Consider the following 18,631-nt stretch of genomic DNA (forward strand, 5'->3'; position numbering starts at 1 on the left):
TGTGTAAAAAAGGGACAAGAAATACTGTACCAGCTGGGAAAGTATGTCAGGTGGGCCACTGGAGGGAGGGAAAGCACCCAGAAGAGACGCCAATTTACCTGTGCAAAAATAGTCACACACACGCTGCGCTGATAGCCACACTCACAGCAAAGGGTGGTGCAAACACGCAGTTAAGAGTGTACACAAACACGCTATAAGGAAACACACTAAGCATGCAGGTGACCAATAAGGAGGAGCAAAGAGTACCCAACCACCAGTGGGCCCGACCGATCCCCAGCTGTGGCGATATACAGCCACTAAGGGTGATGCTGATGCAGCTTAATTGTATCTACAGGAGGCGAACACAGTTGGTCACAAACAAAACAAACAATAAAATGATCAGAGACGCAGACACAAACTTCCCCTCTCAAAGCACACGGACATGCAGGCGTAACAAGACAGATCACCCACAATCAGCCAGCCCAGACAGCCGCGTCTGTGTGCGAGATATAGTACACGTAAACAAAACAAATTGTAGAAATCATAAATAAAATACAAGGCAAAACAAATTGTAGAAATCATAAATAAAATACAAGGCAAAACAGCAATGGCAATAGGTAGCTCTTCCTGAAGGCAAACAGAGTAGTATTAGCATTACATTTGAACAGCAACAGATACGCAATGCAACCCATGATTACCCAAGGTAATACCTGCTGGTATTACCTTGCATCCACGCTAAACTGAGTGCCAATTCGACCAGTCGTAGTGCAGAACCCACCTGTTAACCATTCCCAGAATATAATATTAAAACTAGCACACACACACTGAATCATCTAGTCAAAATTCAAAGAATTAAAAGGCACCTTATCAGCAGACCGAGGGGCTTAGGACAAGGGGAGGAATGTGGCGAGTGTTCGCTGGGAGCTCACCGTCAAAAAAAAACTGCAATCTAATGAGTGAATGCATAAATGTGAATTAAAGGGGGCATTAATACGGCGTCTGCTGGACACCAAAATAAACCCTGGCTTACCTTCCTTGCAGCGACCGGGGGATTATATTCGAAAAGAGCCGAGCAACACCGCACCATCCAAATGCTGCTACATATAGCGATTTAAGGCCTAGGCTAAATGAGGAAGTGATTTACGCCATGTGATGTAAATTATGGGGCCGGCCCATGTAATCAATTGGGGGCGTAGTCCCTGGCTACAATAGCATTAGGGGGTAGTGGTGTGAGCGCTCATTCGTGTGTGTGCGTGCGCATCTGTGTAAGTTAAACAGTCACCACTGGAGATAACGGGTAGCAACAAACAACGTAGCCTTTTTAAAATATCTAAACAATCACAAGGGCAGTTCATCACAGTCCATCCATTGCAACTGGACTGATGAAAGGTACACCTGTAGGCTACATTGTATTTGGGAAAAGCAGAAGGTAGCAGCGTAATGTATTTATTTATTTATTATTAAACAAAACAATCACTGTCAGTTCCATGCAGTTTTCAACAGCTATCAAGAAGAGAGGTCATGTCATGGATTTTTGTGAATGTTTCTTCTTCTACATATGCATAAGTTTAGTCATCTAGTATGATATTCAGCTTTATTGTCAATGCACAAATTAAATACCAGTAGTCTAAAACAAAATGCCGTTTTACCCAGTGGTGCAAATAACTGACATGTCCAAAAGGGCCTTCATGAAATGCGTTGCTAGACTGTTCATACACATTTTAACGGGCCAAGTTGAAGAGCTAGTCCGTTATTGTTTGTGCAAATAATATGCTGATTCACGTTCCCTTGCATTTTGCAACTATGAGGTCCATGGTTAGTCTGGCTTTTGGCCAGACCAAGCTCAATCTTTTAAGAAATCGAAAAGGAATCGCCGGCAGATCGGGCTGAGTTCACCCAGCCTGGTTCATGGTAGGCGCCCGATAGAAATATTGTTTAATTTTGCGATTGAGATATCCACGCACAAGCCCCACCCCGCGGCGTGTAAGCCCCGGTTTCGAGCTATTCTAAATGCAAAAATGCATAGAGGGAGTTATGACAAAACCTTGACTGTTAACAAACTATAAGCTATATAAGGTAGGCCCTATGCTAGGCCTATTACACAACATAAATTGTCACTAGGCTATGCTGGCGACCCAAATAAAATCTCCTTTGGGAACCAATGGCTTACAGTAGCCTATCAAGCGGACTTAAGCTGCCACCTCTTGGCGAAAAATTAATAGTTTTGCATATCAGTAGTAATACATTTCACGCAGCTGTGTGAATCACGGAAAGCGACACTTCTAAATGGAACCCAACCCACTATACAGTAGCTCAAGGTCTGTGGCTAAAGCAGCCATAATGAAAGCGTTATCATTGTTAGGATACTTCACACACACATGTTTTTTAATCGCATAGACTACTACTACCAAGCTGGAATCAAAGCACATCGACTCCCCTCTCACACCCTAAACACGCACTTTGAACAAACAAAAAACGTCTCAGTCACATGGTATAGCCATAGGCAAAACTGTATTGGACCGGTGTAACGTTGGTACTAAATCATCCATCGCAAAGAATGATTTTTGTAGCACATGCAACAAATATGTGTAGGTACAGCCCATCTCTCAACTTGCGCTCTAAAACAATTTGATTTAAATGGAGATGTAGATCATCACAGGTGCGTTAATAAATCTACATTGCGGCGAGTTGACACAAATGATTCACTTTGACGAATTTATGTAGTTTCAGTCCTAGTTACTTTACTTTGAGACATGCTCTTCCTTACTTGAATCACCTTTGAAAATAAAGGGTTGAAGTAGCCTATATGGGTGTTTGGGAGTGAACGTTGACTCAGATGCTTTTTGAGACTTTGAGCAGAAATGTCCCAGCTCGGTGTTTAGGATGCATCATAGGTTATCTTTCAGGAAGCCCATATATTTTTTCCATTAGAAAACCATCACGTAGGGAACGTGTTGTGGCTAACTCACTTAGCTCCTGTTAGTAGCCTTAGTCCACTGTTTTTCCAACCCACTTTTAACTTCCAACAAAATTACGTCTCACTGCAACGATGCGCCATCTAGTGGACAAACGACTACATATCGCCAATACTGGAAATGCAGCCATGATGATGATGATGAATATTTGGCTTTCCTTTCATCCTACTAAATTTGTAATTATGTATCGGCCATTCTAATTGTAATCTATGTGCGTGCCTGTGTGTGTGCATGTGTATATGTGTGCACCGCCATATACAGGCCAATGAGTGTACAGTCACTAAATGTACACATAACCTACATTTTTTAAGACCCCCCCATGGATGAAATTCTACGAAACTTGGCATACCCCCAGAGAATGCCAGGTCAATCATACACATAAAATTTGGTGCAGTTCTGAACATCTTAACTGAAGACAGGGGCGATTAAAGCTGAATGATATTGCATTTTAATTTTTTACCGGGGGGTGCAAATCACAAATGAGTGATTATGAGCCAGGTTGATGTGGGCCCTTGAGACCAACATACCATAAAAAATTCTTCATCCTCAGTGCCACGGTTCAGGTAGTTATTTAGGAAAAACTGCATTTTTTGGGTTTCAGGGGGCCCAGCGCGGTGGGGGAGTGGCCCCCGGGGACCAAACGAAATTTTTCTAGTGGGGCTATATACCCACCAAATTTCATGTGCCCCGGTGTTTCGGTGTCCCGGGTATCGTTGACCAAAAATTCAGGAAGTAGATGACGGAAAAAAAACAAAAACTTTGACAATCCCTATTTCGCTAGCGGCGGTCATAATAAACCCCCTTTTCTTCATTGTTATCTTCAATGTTAAGCTGCTATATGAAAAACATAATGTAATGCAAAAGTGTGTTTTATTGAACAAAGGGAAAACACATTTTGATGGTGAGAAGAACATAGCCTAAATGTAATTTGTTGAATATAAACATTGTTTTTATACTTATTGTTGATGGGTTCCATGTTTTCCACATTCAAGAGTTTAAATTATCTCCCTGTTATATTAGATTCAACTTTAGATCTTTTTTACTTTGAAGATTGATTTTGATGCTATGATGGTAATGGCATTGTGTAATGCCAGTTGGCAGAGTGCGAATTACCCCACCATAATTGGGGGGTACTGCTCCTTCACATCTTATGACCACCATGGTCCACTACCATATCAATCCCCAACGTGATCGCCAAGTTTAACATGTGTTGTGCAACACACATACAAGGTCTAAACATGCGACAAACTGATAATCAGTAGGCTACAGAATATCTCATTGTTATTATATATCCAAAAGAGAACTGTTTTGATCTCCCAGATCTCTGTTTTGATCTCCCTTTGAACTCCCAAAAGTTAGAAGTTAAGTGCACTGAAATACCATTCTAATTACTAGTAAAAGTAATACCTTTACGGGATCCCCTTTACGGGATCAAAAAAGTATATATACTTATACTTATATACAACAGAAACCAGAAGAACTACAGAGCGGTAACCTACAAGAATCCGATAACCTGAACAAGCTGGGTATCATCAACACTACAGTATCCTACAAATGAGTCACATACACACATGCACAAACACTATACACTTCCAGACAAATTTACACTGTATTTCTAGACCTGTATCTGACATAAATGTTATGTATGAGTATGTGTAAAAGGTGTATATGTATTGTAGGCTATGTATTATGCTTGAAGTGCATTACTGAAAACTGAAACAGTGAACAGCTATGTATTCCAACAAACACTGTTGGCTTAGCTACATCACCCTCTTGTGCATAATATAAAAACAACACAGGATCTGTGCAAAACTAATTTCAAAAGGGCACAATAATTTATTCAAGATAAAATGAGAATGGACACCTAGGCTATGGAGTTAATCTCCATGGAAATGACAATCGATTTTACCTCACAACAATGTAAAGCTTGATTTAAACAGAGAATTATCTTGCTAACTAACCTTGGTAACTAACCAAGGTCCACTTTACTAGCCTCAGCTGGGTAAGTAGCAGGTAAGTAGCCAGTAATTCAATGTACAGTATGAAGACGTGATATGATAGTGCGGTGTCTTGTGTAATCCCGCTGGATTTTCTTGTAAAAATTGATTTTTTTTGCATATTTTGCTAGTATAGGAACAAGATTTTTTTTGCCTTCAAATGTTCACAATCCATTTTCACACTTAGATGACATCATCATTTATATAATGCATAATTAGGACTGGGACTACTATCACTTGGGGATCAAATATGAGAAAACACTTGTAAAGAGGGTATTTTGCCTAATTTTAGGGTGCTGATTCTGAATATCATATTTACTTAGCTGATTTTTTAGTTTTAAACCTGTTAATTAGCATTTGCGGCCTAAAACTGCCCTCCATATCCAACATAGAACGGGTGAATAGGGTAAAAAAAAAAAACTCCTTGATATTCTTATGAAACTTTACTAGTTGATTATTTATGTAAAGACAATATTTTTTTGCATTACAAGTTTTCTGAAAATGTATGTTTATTGATGTAATTTAACAATATCTCATTAATTATGCACTAATTTGCATACATTTCAATTACAAAAAAAAGAGACATCTGAATTTTGGATAGTTAACATTGAATGTAGTCAGGTTCAGGTTTGCCTTCAGAATTTTTTCTGGATTCAGAGCCTTAAAAGAACGGCTTGTTCAAGCACCAGTCCTCGGTTATGCCGATTTCAGTCGTCCCTTTATCTTAGAGACGGATGCAAGCCATGCAGGATTGGGGACAGTTCTGTGACAGGAGAAGGATGGGTTACGTCGAAAAAATAGCCTTTGCTAGCCGGGGCTTGCGGCCAAGTGAGAGGAACATGTCAAATTATAGTGCCATGAAACTCAAACTCTCCTGGGCAACAAGTATATATATACTCTTTTGATCCCGTGAGGGAAATTTGGTCTCTGCATTTAACCCAATCCGTGAATTAGTGAAACTAATGAAGTTCACCGTGTACACTGTCAACAATTCCCTCCAATACCTGCAGTAAGCGAAACAGGGCGCTCTGGAACAGTGCTGGGTTTCTCAGCTTGCCCTCTTTGATTACAACATCAAATATCGTCCTGGGACAGCTAATCGCAATGCCGATGCCCTTTCTAGGCTTCCCACAAGCCCCACTAACACTTTGCGATCTGTGTCACAAGGCCTGGATGTCCCCCTGCCGATTGCCATAGCTAACATGTAAGCCTCGAGTGCACCTATCCAAGAGTCTTGGACGACAGAATCTTGTATGGTGGACACCATCCCTGGTCGAACCAAAAGAGACCTGAAAGTCCTACAAGGGACTGATCCCTGTATTTCCAGATCCCTGTGGTTTTGGCGACAGGGATGGCCACCTACCCGTTAAGACAACTGGAGTGAACTAAGGGAAGTCCAGCAGCTGATAAAGCAGTGGTCCCAGATACAGGAAGTGGATGGGACCTTGTACCGAGCAATCCAGGCTCCTCCTTCCAGGGATCCAGTGCTGCAGTTTTTACTGCCAAAGGTGTTGCGAGTCGAAGTGCTCACTAGCCTACACAACAACCATGGCCATCTGGGGGCTAGCACTAGACAAGACAAATGTAACTAGACAAATGTTTTCTCAAAGTTGACCCAGGCCTTTCCCACCCCTGATCAGAGAGCTTCCACCGTAGCTAACTAGATTCTAACTGAGAGATGGTTCTATGTGTAGATTCTAACTGAGAGATGGTTCTATGTGTATGGCGTGCCAAGGAGAATCCACTCTGATCAAGGGCGCAGCTTTGAGGGGGAGCTGATGAAGCACCTGTGTGACATCTACAGCATAACAAAGAGTAGAACCACCACTTATCATCCAGAGGGGAATGGTCAATGTGAACATTTCAACAGGACACTTCATGACTTGCTCAGGACCTTACCCCCTGAAAAGAAGCGTAAACGGCCCCAGTTGCTCCCTCAGCTCCTGTTCGCCTATAATACCACCATGTACCAGTCCACACAGCACTCCCCATACGAGCTGATGTTCGGTTAGAAGCCACAGTTACCAGTCGACCACCTGTCTATGCTAGTGATAGGAGACACTTAGAAGAGGCTGCGGCATATTGTAGGCATGGTGGTCCTGACACCGTACCCATATTACCACCTGGCACTCTAGTCTTTTTCTAGTGGGCGGTGGTAGTGTAGTGCTTAAGGAGCTGGGCTAGCGTGCAGTAGCTTGAAAGTTGTCGGTTCAATTTCCGGCTTCCACTGTTATGCCCTTCAGCAAGGCACTTAACCCCAAGTTGCTCCGGGGACAATGTGATCCCTTGTAATATAGCTGACATACTGTACGTGTAATGTCATGACATACATAAGTGACTTTGGTCAAGAAGTGTCTGCTAAATGTAATGTACATGTAAACTCTTTTGCAAGAACCATTTTCATGGCCCCACAAAATCCAGGATACATCGGTATCCACCAAGTATGAAATTGTGGAGTGTCTGGATGGAATTGGCACACACTATAAGATCAGGCCGTATGGGGAGGAGGGCCCCCTTAAGATCCTGCATCGCTCCGAGCTTAAACCTGTTCCCACCAGTCAAGATTCATCCAGCCCACCAGCACTGGCTGCTCCACAGCCTCATGGGGGTATCGGGAGGGAGCCAGGCCTCGGTAACTCTGCAGTTGGAGACCCGTTAAGGGTAGCCATAGTCCACACCTGGACTAGTGCTTAGTATCACAGTGACCAAGATGGTGTTAACTTTAGCCTTGACCAACTGTCCCAGGCTCATTTGGAGGGCGTACCAGATTAAAGAGAGCAAATGCACAACGTGGCCGGCAATTTTCATAAACGGACATTTCACCCTTTCCGTTTTCAAAAATAACATTGTGCACACCTGTCAGTTTTCAGAAAAGTTTTCCTTTACACTAACCCAGGTATATGCCTTCATATGCATGCCAAACCTGTCGGTGGCAGTGTAAGGAGAAGCTCAATCCCACGTTAGCCAATCAAAATCCCGAAAATACCAACAACAGCAATGAATCACTTCCTCTTTCTCTTCTGAACTGACTAAAAATCTCCGCCTCTTCACATAAGTCTCCGCTTGTACCTCTTTAGACGCAAACAAACAAACAGAGTTTTTTCCAAACTCAAAAAGTTTTTTTAAAAACTCAGTTTGCAGGGGGATAAAACCTCCGTTTGCGTCTAAATGACAGGGTCCAACACAGAAAAACATCACCAGTTGCATCGTTTTTGTTGTCATCTAAACAGGGCCTTAGTGTCTGACCAATGTTTCCCCTTGAGTTATTTGTTTTTTGTATTCATTCAGGCTGTGAGAGGGCCATCCGTGGTTTGTCTGTCTGTTAGTTTGTAACTTATATCCGTGGTTTGTCTGTTTGTTACTTTTGATTTTGTAACAAACAGTTTTTGTTGTTTTTGTTACTTTTAATTTTGCCTACTGCTACTTAACTACCCATGCCTATGACACCTAGTGGTGCACTGTGTGTCCTTTTATAGATTATTTCCAAGACAAATTTCTCTTAAGGTAGACAATAGAATGACATGGCAGGTCAAGGAAAGCATCAAGAAAAGCAAAGAGCAACAAATCGTTTTTGACATAGGCAACAAGGGACGAGGTGTTTTTACACTTTTTTTACACTTCTCAATGAGACGTGGTCTGGGAACCAAACGTTAATTTTCTCGTATTTGAAAAAAATGCCCAGATCCGTTTATTGGGTGCCACGGATGTCTATCAAATGCGTCTGTGCATAGCTCATCATCGTCTTGCTCTTCCCCCTGTTCTGTGATTGGTTCCCTATCTCAGGCGAAAATTTGCTCCATGGTCTCCAGGCCATAGACATAATATACATAGACGCCGCATCGACCGCTGCTCCCTACTAGCGCTGACGAGATTTGGAGCCGCCATCTTGGACCGGTCATCCACTCCACTCAGTGTAATCTGTTTGGCCGGTGCAATGAGCTGTCAGCACACTTAATTAATCATATCTCACTGAATACCGAACAGATTTTCACGCGGTTTTTTTTGCTGCAAAGGTCATACATGTAGCTATGATACAGGCCACATTGTTCGAAAATACAAAATACAACCAATAGTACGATAATGTTAAATCTTACTTGTGAAAAGTAAATCCCCCCGAGTATGGTCCGCCGATTTGAGCAGGAACATGCTGCACAGTGCTGTCATCTTGTGTTTTCTGCTGCAACGCAATGAGGAGTATGACAGGTCCAAGATGGCGGCCGCATTTCTTGTTTCCAGCAGCCAATGCGGCGTCTATGTATATTATGTCTATGCTCTGCTAGCAACTTACATTTACCCATGCACGTCAGCAGCAAACTAATTTAGCCTACTGGAGGAATTTACCTAGCGTTTTGTCATTCAACGGTCACACTTGCTTGAGAAGTTGAAGTCGTTCTCTATCTCCATTGCTTCTAGCGCAATGGTACGGTCCACAATAGGGGTGTCTGAAATCGCTTTACATTAAAATGTTCCTACAGTGAAAATAGGTGTTGACTTTTTTCACAATATCAGAAAAATTATCTGAACCCCCCAAAACTTATATTTCTGTCTCTTTGGGGACAGAACTATAACTATATATATAACTTCGAACTATGCCAGTTGGCAAATAAATATAATATTTCAATTCTATTTAGGCTCAGCTGTGGCCATCATTATATCTTTACATCAAAGCATGTAAACACTGTCTTGACATAGTTTAAACAAAATTCTTCTTCATTTTATTTATCAAACTTCAAGATGGAAAAAACAGCCTAATTGAAGGATCACCCAGCAATAAATAGAGGAACTGCTGGCTGGAAAAGTTTCTTTTTCTGAGGTTGATATTTTGTTCCAAATATGGCCACACTGTGTCGCTGAATGCGCCGTGTTCGCTAGTTGTGTACAGCTGTTTAGGCTACAGCTTTGACAACCTTTGATTTTGGGGAACGTGGAACTTGCCATGTCTCATACCAGAATGTGTTCCCACTTCCCAGAACTTTGGTGTTTAAGACCACGATACCGTTTCGTCCTCTCCCGATGTTTAGGGCAGAGGTTATTATAGACTTAGCCTATCATCTGAAATATATGATTTCCTGTCTTTTTAGCCTTCATGGTGGGCTACCTCAACAAAATGATTATGGTGATGTGTTTTGCCTCCTTTGTTCCAGAAAATGATCAGTGCAGGCCTGATTGTAATTGATAGGCCTATTAACTAATTTGTGATGTTGCCTTTATTCGGTGCATCTGTCTGTGAAAGCAGTCTTAGTGATAGGTGACTTCAGATTAATTTTAATTAACAAACTAAATGTTTAGTATGAGCCCAACCACAACGGAACCCAGTTTTATTGGTAAACAAACCACAACTAATGGAACAAGCAGGGGCTTTTACCAGTGTCCACCGGTGCGTCACGACGCGCAATGACAATCTACCAAACGGCACCCGAGGACATGATGGACTTTGCCCAGAAAGAAATTGGGCAGAGATGCAATTAATGTAATGGCTCATATCACGAAGAGATGACAAGACACGTTTTCAATGTTTCTTCTTCTGTAAAACCTCTCCCCGTTAACTAGTTTTCCTGCCTCCCTTGTCATGACGCAAAAGTCCTCCTACTCGTCGCCTAGACCGTCGGAGGAGGAATGCACTGTTAGGAATGGGGTGAAATGAACTCTGATTAAACGCTGAAAAGAAGGTAAGTGGGTTTATGTGCTTTGAAGGCAAATCATTATGGTTACATCTATTTGCATTTCGTTCAGTTCTTGTTAAAATATATGTTAAAACGGGACTTTAAAAGATAAAGAAAGCGCATCAGTTTGCGGTTCTGCTGTTAGGTTTCAGGGATACAGTCCCCTGTAGATAAACACCGCGCTGTTGTCTGTTCCCATGAAACGAATTGTTTACATTGTTCATACATGACATTTCTTTCATAGTCATGTAATGTAGATATGTAAAACTTGACCTTAACACTTGACTTAAATCATTAAGTGCAGAAGTACAGTATATGCACGTATTGTGTAAAAAAGCCAACCCAATCCTCTTTTGATTGGATTTTTGAAAACAATGCAACTTTTGAAAACGAATTGTAAAAAACTAACAAGAGGATCTGGTCTTGACTGATTGAATGGGACCTCTGTCTTTTTCACAAAAAAACGGACTGTAGGCTATTTCTCTCAATCTAAGCCAATATTCACATTCATAGTTGATTTAGGATACTGACATTCTTTTGACACTACATCAATTCCAGTTCCATCATTTATGTAATAAAAAGTAGGCACAATATAAAAGTCCTTTTGGGGTATGTGGGACTGACATCTTCAATCATGATTAAGTTCAGACACAAATTCAGTAATTCGTTCATTCATTCATTCATTCAGTCAGTCCTTGGTTTATGTCTCTGTAGCTGTATTTGTGCTTTTCATTTCAAATGAAAAGTGTGTCAGCAAAGAGTACAACACATGTTGGATACAATATTTTATTCTCCCTTTTAGTATTTACTGTGAAACCAAAAGTGGTCATTAGAAGGGGGCTAGTATGTTACTCTGGAAAGTTGATTTCTTACACCAGTTAGTAGTATAGAAGAATAGCCACAACCAGTCTGCCTAAAATGCCCTCTTTTGTCATAGCTGTTGTGTTAAAATGCTGTGACCCATTCAGGTGTTCCTACATTGTTTTCACGGTGCAGGACCCTACCTGTCAGCTCCGTCACATGGCACTATGCAGTGTCACAGTGGCTGAGAGAAACATTCCTCTGACAGTTTTCTGCAAATTGGGGGAAAATGATTCCAAGGTGGCGGTTGAATTCTACTTTAACCATTTGACCCTTCCCATAGAACTATAAAGGATGCATTTATGGCAAATATGCATTCATATGTTAAAGAACACTGGACCTCTTAATCCATATGTTACCCCCTGAAACAGTATTGGAGTAAAGCCACAGAGTGCTCTGGCAAGACTCTGACCGGCTCTCTCCTCCCTGCATGACTTCAGCATTGTCCAGCTGCCCAGGGAACTTTCACATCTGATTGGATGACCCAGAAAGGCTTCACTGGGGGAGTTTGCCTCGCGATGGATTTGAAATGGAGATCATAGATCTCCCATTCCTCCCAAGCAGGAAGTGAGTGACAGAAAGAATGTGTTCTCCCTTCTCAAGTGTCTGTTTCTGGAGAGAAAGCAAGGACCACCGCTCTCCTTCAGATAGCAGCCCCTAAAGGCCTTCTCTCATCCTCAATTTTATACCTCACACAGAGCAGAAAGGGGAACAATACTCAGGTCAACTGGTTTGACATTTTTGGCATCTCTTATTGCACAGGCAGAGTGACCTTTTAAATTGGGATTAATGTGTGTTAGTCATGAGAATGTTTGTGTCTTTGACTGGAAAAAGGCATTTGGCTTATTCACAGTGTTGGCTGCTTAACATTATGCGAGATGTTTTTTTAATCCTCCTGAAAAATATTCCAGCTCTTTGTGCTGCCCAGCCCTGCTCGGCTTCATTTTCTTCTGAATATGGTACTGATTTGTCTGATAATGTGCCAGTCCACTCAAAGTCACTAAATGGTTTCAGAGTGTTCACAGGACTTCCCTGGTGATCATCATATGCGAGGCTCCTAGAGGCCTCACAGGTGCCAGAGACATATTTCACTCTGACTTCGAGTTCACTGAGGATGCTGTCCTCATCTGATGGGTTCTGGGAGATGTCCGGCTGTAAAGCACAGTGATCCTCCTTCTGGCTGGGGCTTGCGGTGAGACAACTTTAGCGTAGCACGCCTAGCGCCTGGCTTTCGCTCGCTCTCACTGGGAGATCTATGGATCAGTGAGCCAGAGAGTCCCAGAAGAGAACAGCCCAGACAGCTCAGCTGTGCTTCAGACAGACAGAGTTTGTTTCCAATGGCAGGCCAAAGGCTTGGTTCTCCGACAAGGCTGACAAATAGCACACTCGTCAGAGCAGAGAATCGAGAAGCTATGCCTTCAGGTGCTGGTAGTCCTTTCCAACTATGCTCCACTCCTCAGGGACAGACAGGCTGAGTTGCTAAATCCTGATTTCAACAAGTTAGAACCTTCCAGAGAAAGAGAAACCAAGTCGTTTTCTTTTGTTTTGTAGGTATCTGGAATGTCTGAGGGAAGATCACCATGACCGCAAATAAGAACTATAAAACGGCGTCTCAGCGAAGAGGCAGAGGACCAGGGGACATTCCAGAGAGGTGAGTGATGCTGATCCGGGTTTGGGACAGAAGAGGTGCTCAGGTGGAGAAAGAAAAACAGAAAAAAACGGCTACCAAAAGATATGAGCTTACTGTTGAAAACCAGATTTTGAGATCAAGCTCTTTGTCAGACGATGATTTGACGTGTGTCAGTGGACAAGGTTATGGTGATACTCAAGAGGAAAAACCTGCCCTCTTAAAAAAATTGAAATGAAACAACTGGAAGATGTATGTGATGTATCCATCCAGCATGCACGGTGGATGTCCATGTGGTTTAGATTAAATTTCCAGTAAACTGTGGAAATGGCCCATCTGGATTTCCACAGCGGCCGGCCCGCTCAGCGATCTCGCTGAAATGAGCTCTGGATGAGTTCCTCTGGCCTTTTTTGAGCAGAAAACGAAACGAGCGCCCACTCTAATCCAGTCCCTCTGCCAAGCGTAATATTGCACAACCGTCAGACTGGAGTGCGGAACAAAGACTCTGCTAACCTACTTTGTGTCCCAAAGACAGTATCTCTAGGAGGGGCATATGGTCCACAGGCAGAGTCAAAGAGATGGTGTCAGACTAAAAGAATTTGTCAGTTTGTTAGGTTTTATTCATTTGAAACTAATGTGCAATTATGTTCTGTTTTCTTTTGTTTTGACTACTTTTATTGAGGTTTCTGGACTGTTGCAGCGTTCCTGATGGTTATATGAGTTCTAAAGTTCTCCTGATTCTCTGTTGTGTATGTATTACAGTGATACTTCTCCACAATGCATCTGTACCCCCAACAACAGTCAATGTTGTTTGGTTGGTGCATCCACCACGTTTGACATGAAGTGGGGTGCATTCTGTTCTGTGCACATCCCATATGTGATGTGTGTGTTTGTGATGTGGTTCAGGGCAGTGGTGTCGGTTCTTTTCTACTGGACAGAGATTGGTCTGTTTTGCAGGAGTGTGTCTTGTGTGTTTCAGGTGCCAGTCAGTGTCCCCTCCGCCCACTCTGCCTGTCATGAGGCGCTCTCCGCACCCCTTCAGCGACAGCGAGGAGTCCATCCCACGGCCGCGCCCCACTCGCCCTGCAGACCACGCCCTCCTCAGACCCCACAACAGGAATAGCTCCTCCCTCTCCGCAGAATGCCCCTCCCTCAAGCTGCTGAGGAGCCGCGGGATTGGCCGGTTGGACCCCCAACTCTCCGTCTTCAAGCCGGCCACTCCCGGTCGAGGCAGAGGCCAGAAGGAGAATCGACTGGAGGGGGTTTCAAGCGGGCACCCTCAAAGCAACGCGCCCTCGCAAGGGTCAACGCACAAGGCCTCCGACACGTCGCCAAACTCCAACCCCCCGCAGAAACTGTCCATCAGCAGAAGCTCCACTCCCACCCAGCCGTCCTCTCCCAACCAACCCGGTCCGGAGGCCTCAGCCCAGCCGGTTCCGCGGCGTCTGCCCCGGAGGGAGTACTGCCGGGTTGAACTCCCCCGGATGAGTCTCTACGTGGAGCGGCGATCCCTGGGGGAGCAGACCGGGGGTAGTGAAGGCTGCCCCAGTCTGCTGTCCTCCCCCTGCAGCGAGAAGGCCTTCGACTTCCAGGACCTGCGCAAGCTGAGTCGCGCCTTCTCCGAGTGCTCATACCCGGGCACGGAGGACGAGGAGGGCGGAGGCGGAGGCTCAGAGGTCCGCCGAGGAGGAGCGATGGGACGCCTGGAGAAGAGGCCCAGCCGGCGAGAGGCCCAGGCGATGCTGCTGCGGTCCCTGTCCACCCACAGGGGGCGCTCTTCCGTGCTCAGCCGTGTGCAGGAGATAGAGCAGGCGCTGAAAGACTGCCCCGAGCAGGCCCCCCAGTACCCGAGCAGCTGTTTCGGACCTGGGGGATCTATCCCCAACCCCTCCATGTCCAGCAGGCCTTTGGGGGGACTTGAGCGGAAACAGTTTAGCAGGTGTACTAGCCCTGTGCCAGAGTTCAGGCCGGGCCACATGAGGGTGCAAAGCCCCACACCTCTAAAGAGCCCAGGTGCCACCCAGCAGAACCCCCCCAAAGGGATGCCCGTCAACCCTTTACCCAAGCCCAAGCGCACCTTTGAGTATGAGCTCAACCACCCTCACGAGAGGCCCACCTCGCCTGGCAATGGCTGCCCCCCTCAGAGTCACCCACGCATGCTGTCACCTTCCCCAACCCCCCACCTCCCCAGGCACACCCGTCAGCACATCCGAACAGGCAGTGGCTTCTGCAGAACCGTTCTCAGCAGGTGAGGAGCCCTTGGTCTCTGTACATAAAACTGAGTGGGATGTGAGTCACAAATTGGTGTCTTAGCAATAATTGTATTTCCTTATTTTCTAAATTGTACCTGAGCATAATATAGATAATATAGATTTTGTATTCTGTAAATTTGTATACATTTTCCTTCATTGGAAGTATTTAAGGTAATACTTTTGTACAAATGAGTTAGTTCAGATCTGTGTGTGTGTCTGTGAGTGTCTATAATTTAGCTTTGTCAAGTATGTTGGGAAATGCTTGTGTGAATGTTTTTGTCAGGACAACAGGATGTGTGTCTTGTGTGTTGCAGGGACTGGTACTGTTTAGGCGATGCTGCCCATCGTCCTACCTTTCAGCCAATCACAGTTCAGACAAATGGAACTGTCTCCATGCAAATGTGCCATCGCTCTGGTTCTAAGAGCTCTTGTGAAGAGAACCCGTATGAAGACATCAGCGGTGAGCAGCACAAACTGACACTGATTCTGAACATGATTTATTAAATTTAGTCACAAAATTGTAATCTAAATGCCAAGTCTTTTGATTGTAAGGATTAGTTGGTCTAAAATGGTCTACAAAGACCTCCCCACTTAAAACACAATAAAAAGCACTTTTGTCCCATCCAGCAGGGAGTTTTTTTCATCAGCAAAAGCTAGTAAAAACTCTGCCTTTAGATCAATTGACAACCTAAGAAAGTGTGAGCCAGGCTTAATTAAAACATCCAGGGTGTATAATATGTATAGAATATGTCACTGTCTCCCGTCCTGTCCCACTGTTTACAAATCCTGCCTGCCCTGTCTGTAGTGACACATACCTTTCGTGGCTTTGAGTAATGTTGATAAATATGCAAGGTTTCCTTTTCTAGTTTTATTGCTTATAGCGTCTAAATCACTGGTGCTATAGTATGAAAGGAATGTGTTCTGGGCGGTGGTCTGTTTGCATTGCGATGCAGAGAAATGACTATGAGTGACCCCTGTGACCTCATAAATCCACCCGCTGCAGTCTCTCCTCGGGCTCTCGGTGCACCGTGTGGGCCTGCGGAGAATGAGGACTCTTGGGAAAAGTCTGACCTCGCCGGTCTCAGTCACACTTACATCAACAGCCTCCCCCTCCGTTGTCTCGGGCCTGCTCAGGCACTGATGTTTTTGGTGAGCGGGTAGAGGTTTCCAGTTGCACCCTCTCTCTGGGCTACGCGCCTGGGCGTCGAGTGTGCTTTGGACAAAGCGCATCTGACATCTAAATAGTCTGGGAGACCACAGTAGATCCTCTCAGGATAGTAGTGTGGCAGATGTAAACAGATTTCACTCACACCCTGACTCTTGTTAAAGTTGTCACGTTTCTGTTTTACTCATCATTAAACTCTGAGTCATACAGTATGCCCTGAAGGTGGTTATGCGATACAGACAGAATGGTTAACTTTTTAATTTAGTACCGGTAAGTAGATCCTTGACTAATTTTAGCTTAGTCTAATCATTGACAGGAAATGGCATATTAATACACGTCAACAGCACCACAAATGTACAGTGTTTGTATCATATAGTGCGTATATTGAACAGTGTTTGTTCAGAAGGTGTGTGTGTGTGTGTGTGTGTGTGTGTGTGTGTGTGTGTGTGTGTCTGCATGTGTGTGTGTGTGTGTGTGTGTGTGCAATGTCTTACTAATATTATAAAGGAGCATTTAACAGATATGAGGAATGTTCAAGTTTAGTCCTGTTTGCTCAGATGCTTATGACATTGTGAGGTCTGGAACCCCCCCCCCAGTGTCCCATAAAGAGAGTCCTGATGATGAAGGGGACCTAAGAGACAGACAGAGCCGCCTGGCGAGGGAGGAGAGGAAGAGCGTCATACCACCTCAGGTAGAGATACATACACCTCTTTTAGAACACTGACCAGGGTCCGATCAGGGTTATTTGACCAGAGTTCAACCCTTCTTGTGTCAAACCTAGCTTGGCTAATTGACTATGGACCCTTTCAACAATAAAAACAAAAACAATGCTTGAACATTCTATTTGGTTCCCAATCTTCTTCCACTGCATTAAGATAACTTATTATACGGCTCTTCACAATGCTAGTAGAACGCTCTATTAACTTGAATGGGATTTCCCAACGTTCTACGGTAAAATAAATTCATGTAATTACCGCTGCAAACATATAATTACCGCTGTCAATGGCAACGGGTTTTGTGCTGCTGATCATATCACTCCGCAAGTATTCCGGTCACTTCTTGCATTGGAACTTCATTCAAAAGTGAAAGCAAACGGTTGATCAGCTGTGTTCTAAAGAATGTTTGATTCAAGTTCAGCATGTGTTGCGAACTATTTGTTTTTCAGAAAAAGCCCCGACGAAACGGTAAAAAATAAGTGTAAAGAGACATATCATGGAGTTTATTTTTTCGTTTTGGCAGGTAGCCGTATAATAAGCGGGATAATGTATAGAACGCCGGTCATTATGGGAAAATAAGTCCCTTCAGGGCGAAACAAGACCCCTCCGCTAGCGCGTCGGGGTCCGGTTCGGCCTGTCAGGACTTATTTTCCCCATAATGACCGGCGTTCTATACATTTTCCCTTACATATGGAATGTTAAAACGGAAGCCTTGTGGGGCCAACTATGATGCTGATAATGGAACTCTCTTGAAAGGGGCTATTCCCAGTTTGCATCAGTGTCTTACCCCCTCAGGAAAACTATGATGGCTGTAGCCTACCTCACAACATGCGACTCGTCTCTGCTATAGACCCTTTCAAATAGAACGTTCAAGCATTGTTTTTGTTTTTATTGTTGAAAGGGTCTATAATACATGTTTATCTTCCAAAGGGCTTTTAGAGGACTGACAGACCATCCTTTTTAATCACCACATGATCAGCACCAGTCCTACTCTAATCATTTGACGATTCCTTCGGAAAAGTGCTACATAACACAAAGAAGCCTCTGTCCTCAAGACACCTATCAGACACGGTCCCACAAGTGAAGATGAGACTGATAATTGATTCTCACGATTGTCAAAAGATCATGTTGGTGTGAATAAGTGTCTAAAGATGTATGCATGTGGAGCACTGAGGTTCTTGGAGGGCTTGTTTCTGCATCACTGAAATATGAGGTGGAACTAATCTGTGGGCTACAGGAATCCGGTCATGTCTTGGCCTGTAGTTTACTCACATATTGTAGAGAAAATGCTCAATGACTTAGAGTTTAAGGTGGAGACATTTCCCAGTAATCTACTTCTGATAAGCCAAAGATGTCTACCACCCTGTATGCTTTAGCAAATATTAGAAGAAATATC

General features: G+C 43.8%; 1 protein-coding gene and 1 long non-coding RNA gene across 4 annotated transcripts in view; one reads left to right on the forward strand and one right to left on the reverse strand.

The window, feature by feature from the left end:
* Positions 1-406: 406 nt before the first annotated feature.
* LOC125303849 lies at positions 407-865 on the reverse strand. Its single transcript, XR_007195125.1, has 3 exons — positions 843-865; positions 703-757; positions 407-606 (listed from the first exon to the last, which is right to left on the reverse strand). It is a non-coding gene; the product is annotated as an uncharacterized LOC125303849 (long non-coding RNA).
* A 9,514-nt stretch (positions 866-10,379) lies between these two features.
* Positions 10,380-18,631, forward strand: part of LOC125303782 (DENN domain-containing protein 2B-like) — a 26,501-nt gene continuing 18,249 nt past the window's right edge. For 2 of the 3 annotated variants that reach the window (XM_048257698.1, XM_048257700.1), the window contains exons 1-5: positions 10,380-10,620; positions 13,027-13,126; positions 14,082-15,350; positions 15,669-15,814; positions 17,077-17,210. In XM_048257698.1, coding sequence (XP_048113655.1) covers positions 13,056-13,126; positions 14,082-15,350; positions 15,669-15,814; positions 17,077-17,210 — 1,620 coding nt within the window. In that variant the 5' untranslated portion in view covers positions 10,380-10,620; positions 13,027-13,055. The remainder of the gene's footprint in view (positions 10,621-13,026; positions 13,127-14,081; positions 15,351-15,668; positions 15,815-17,076; positions 17,211-18,631) is intronic. The other variant, XM_048257699.1, reaches the window with a different exon arrangement.

The sequence above is a fragment of the Alosa alosa genome, chromosome 11 (assembly GCF_017589495.1).
Source record: "Alosa alosa isolate M-15738 ecotype Scorff River chromosome 11, AALO_Geno_1.1, whole genome shotgun sequence".
NCBI lineage: Eukaryota > Metazoa > Chordata > Actinopteri > Clupeiformes > Clupeidae > Alosa > Alosa alosa.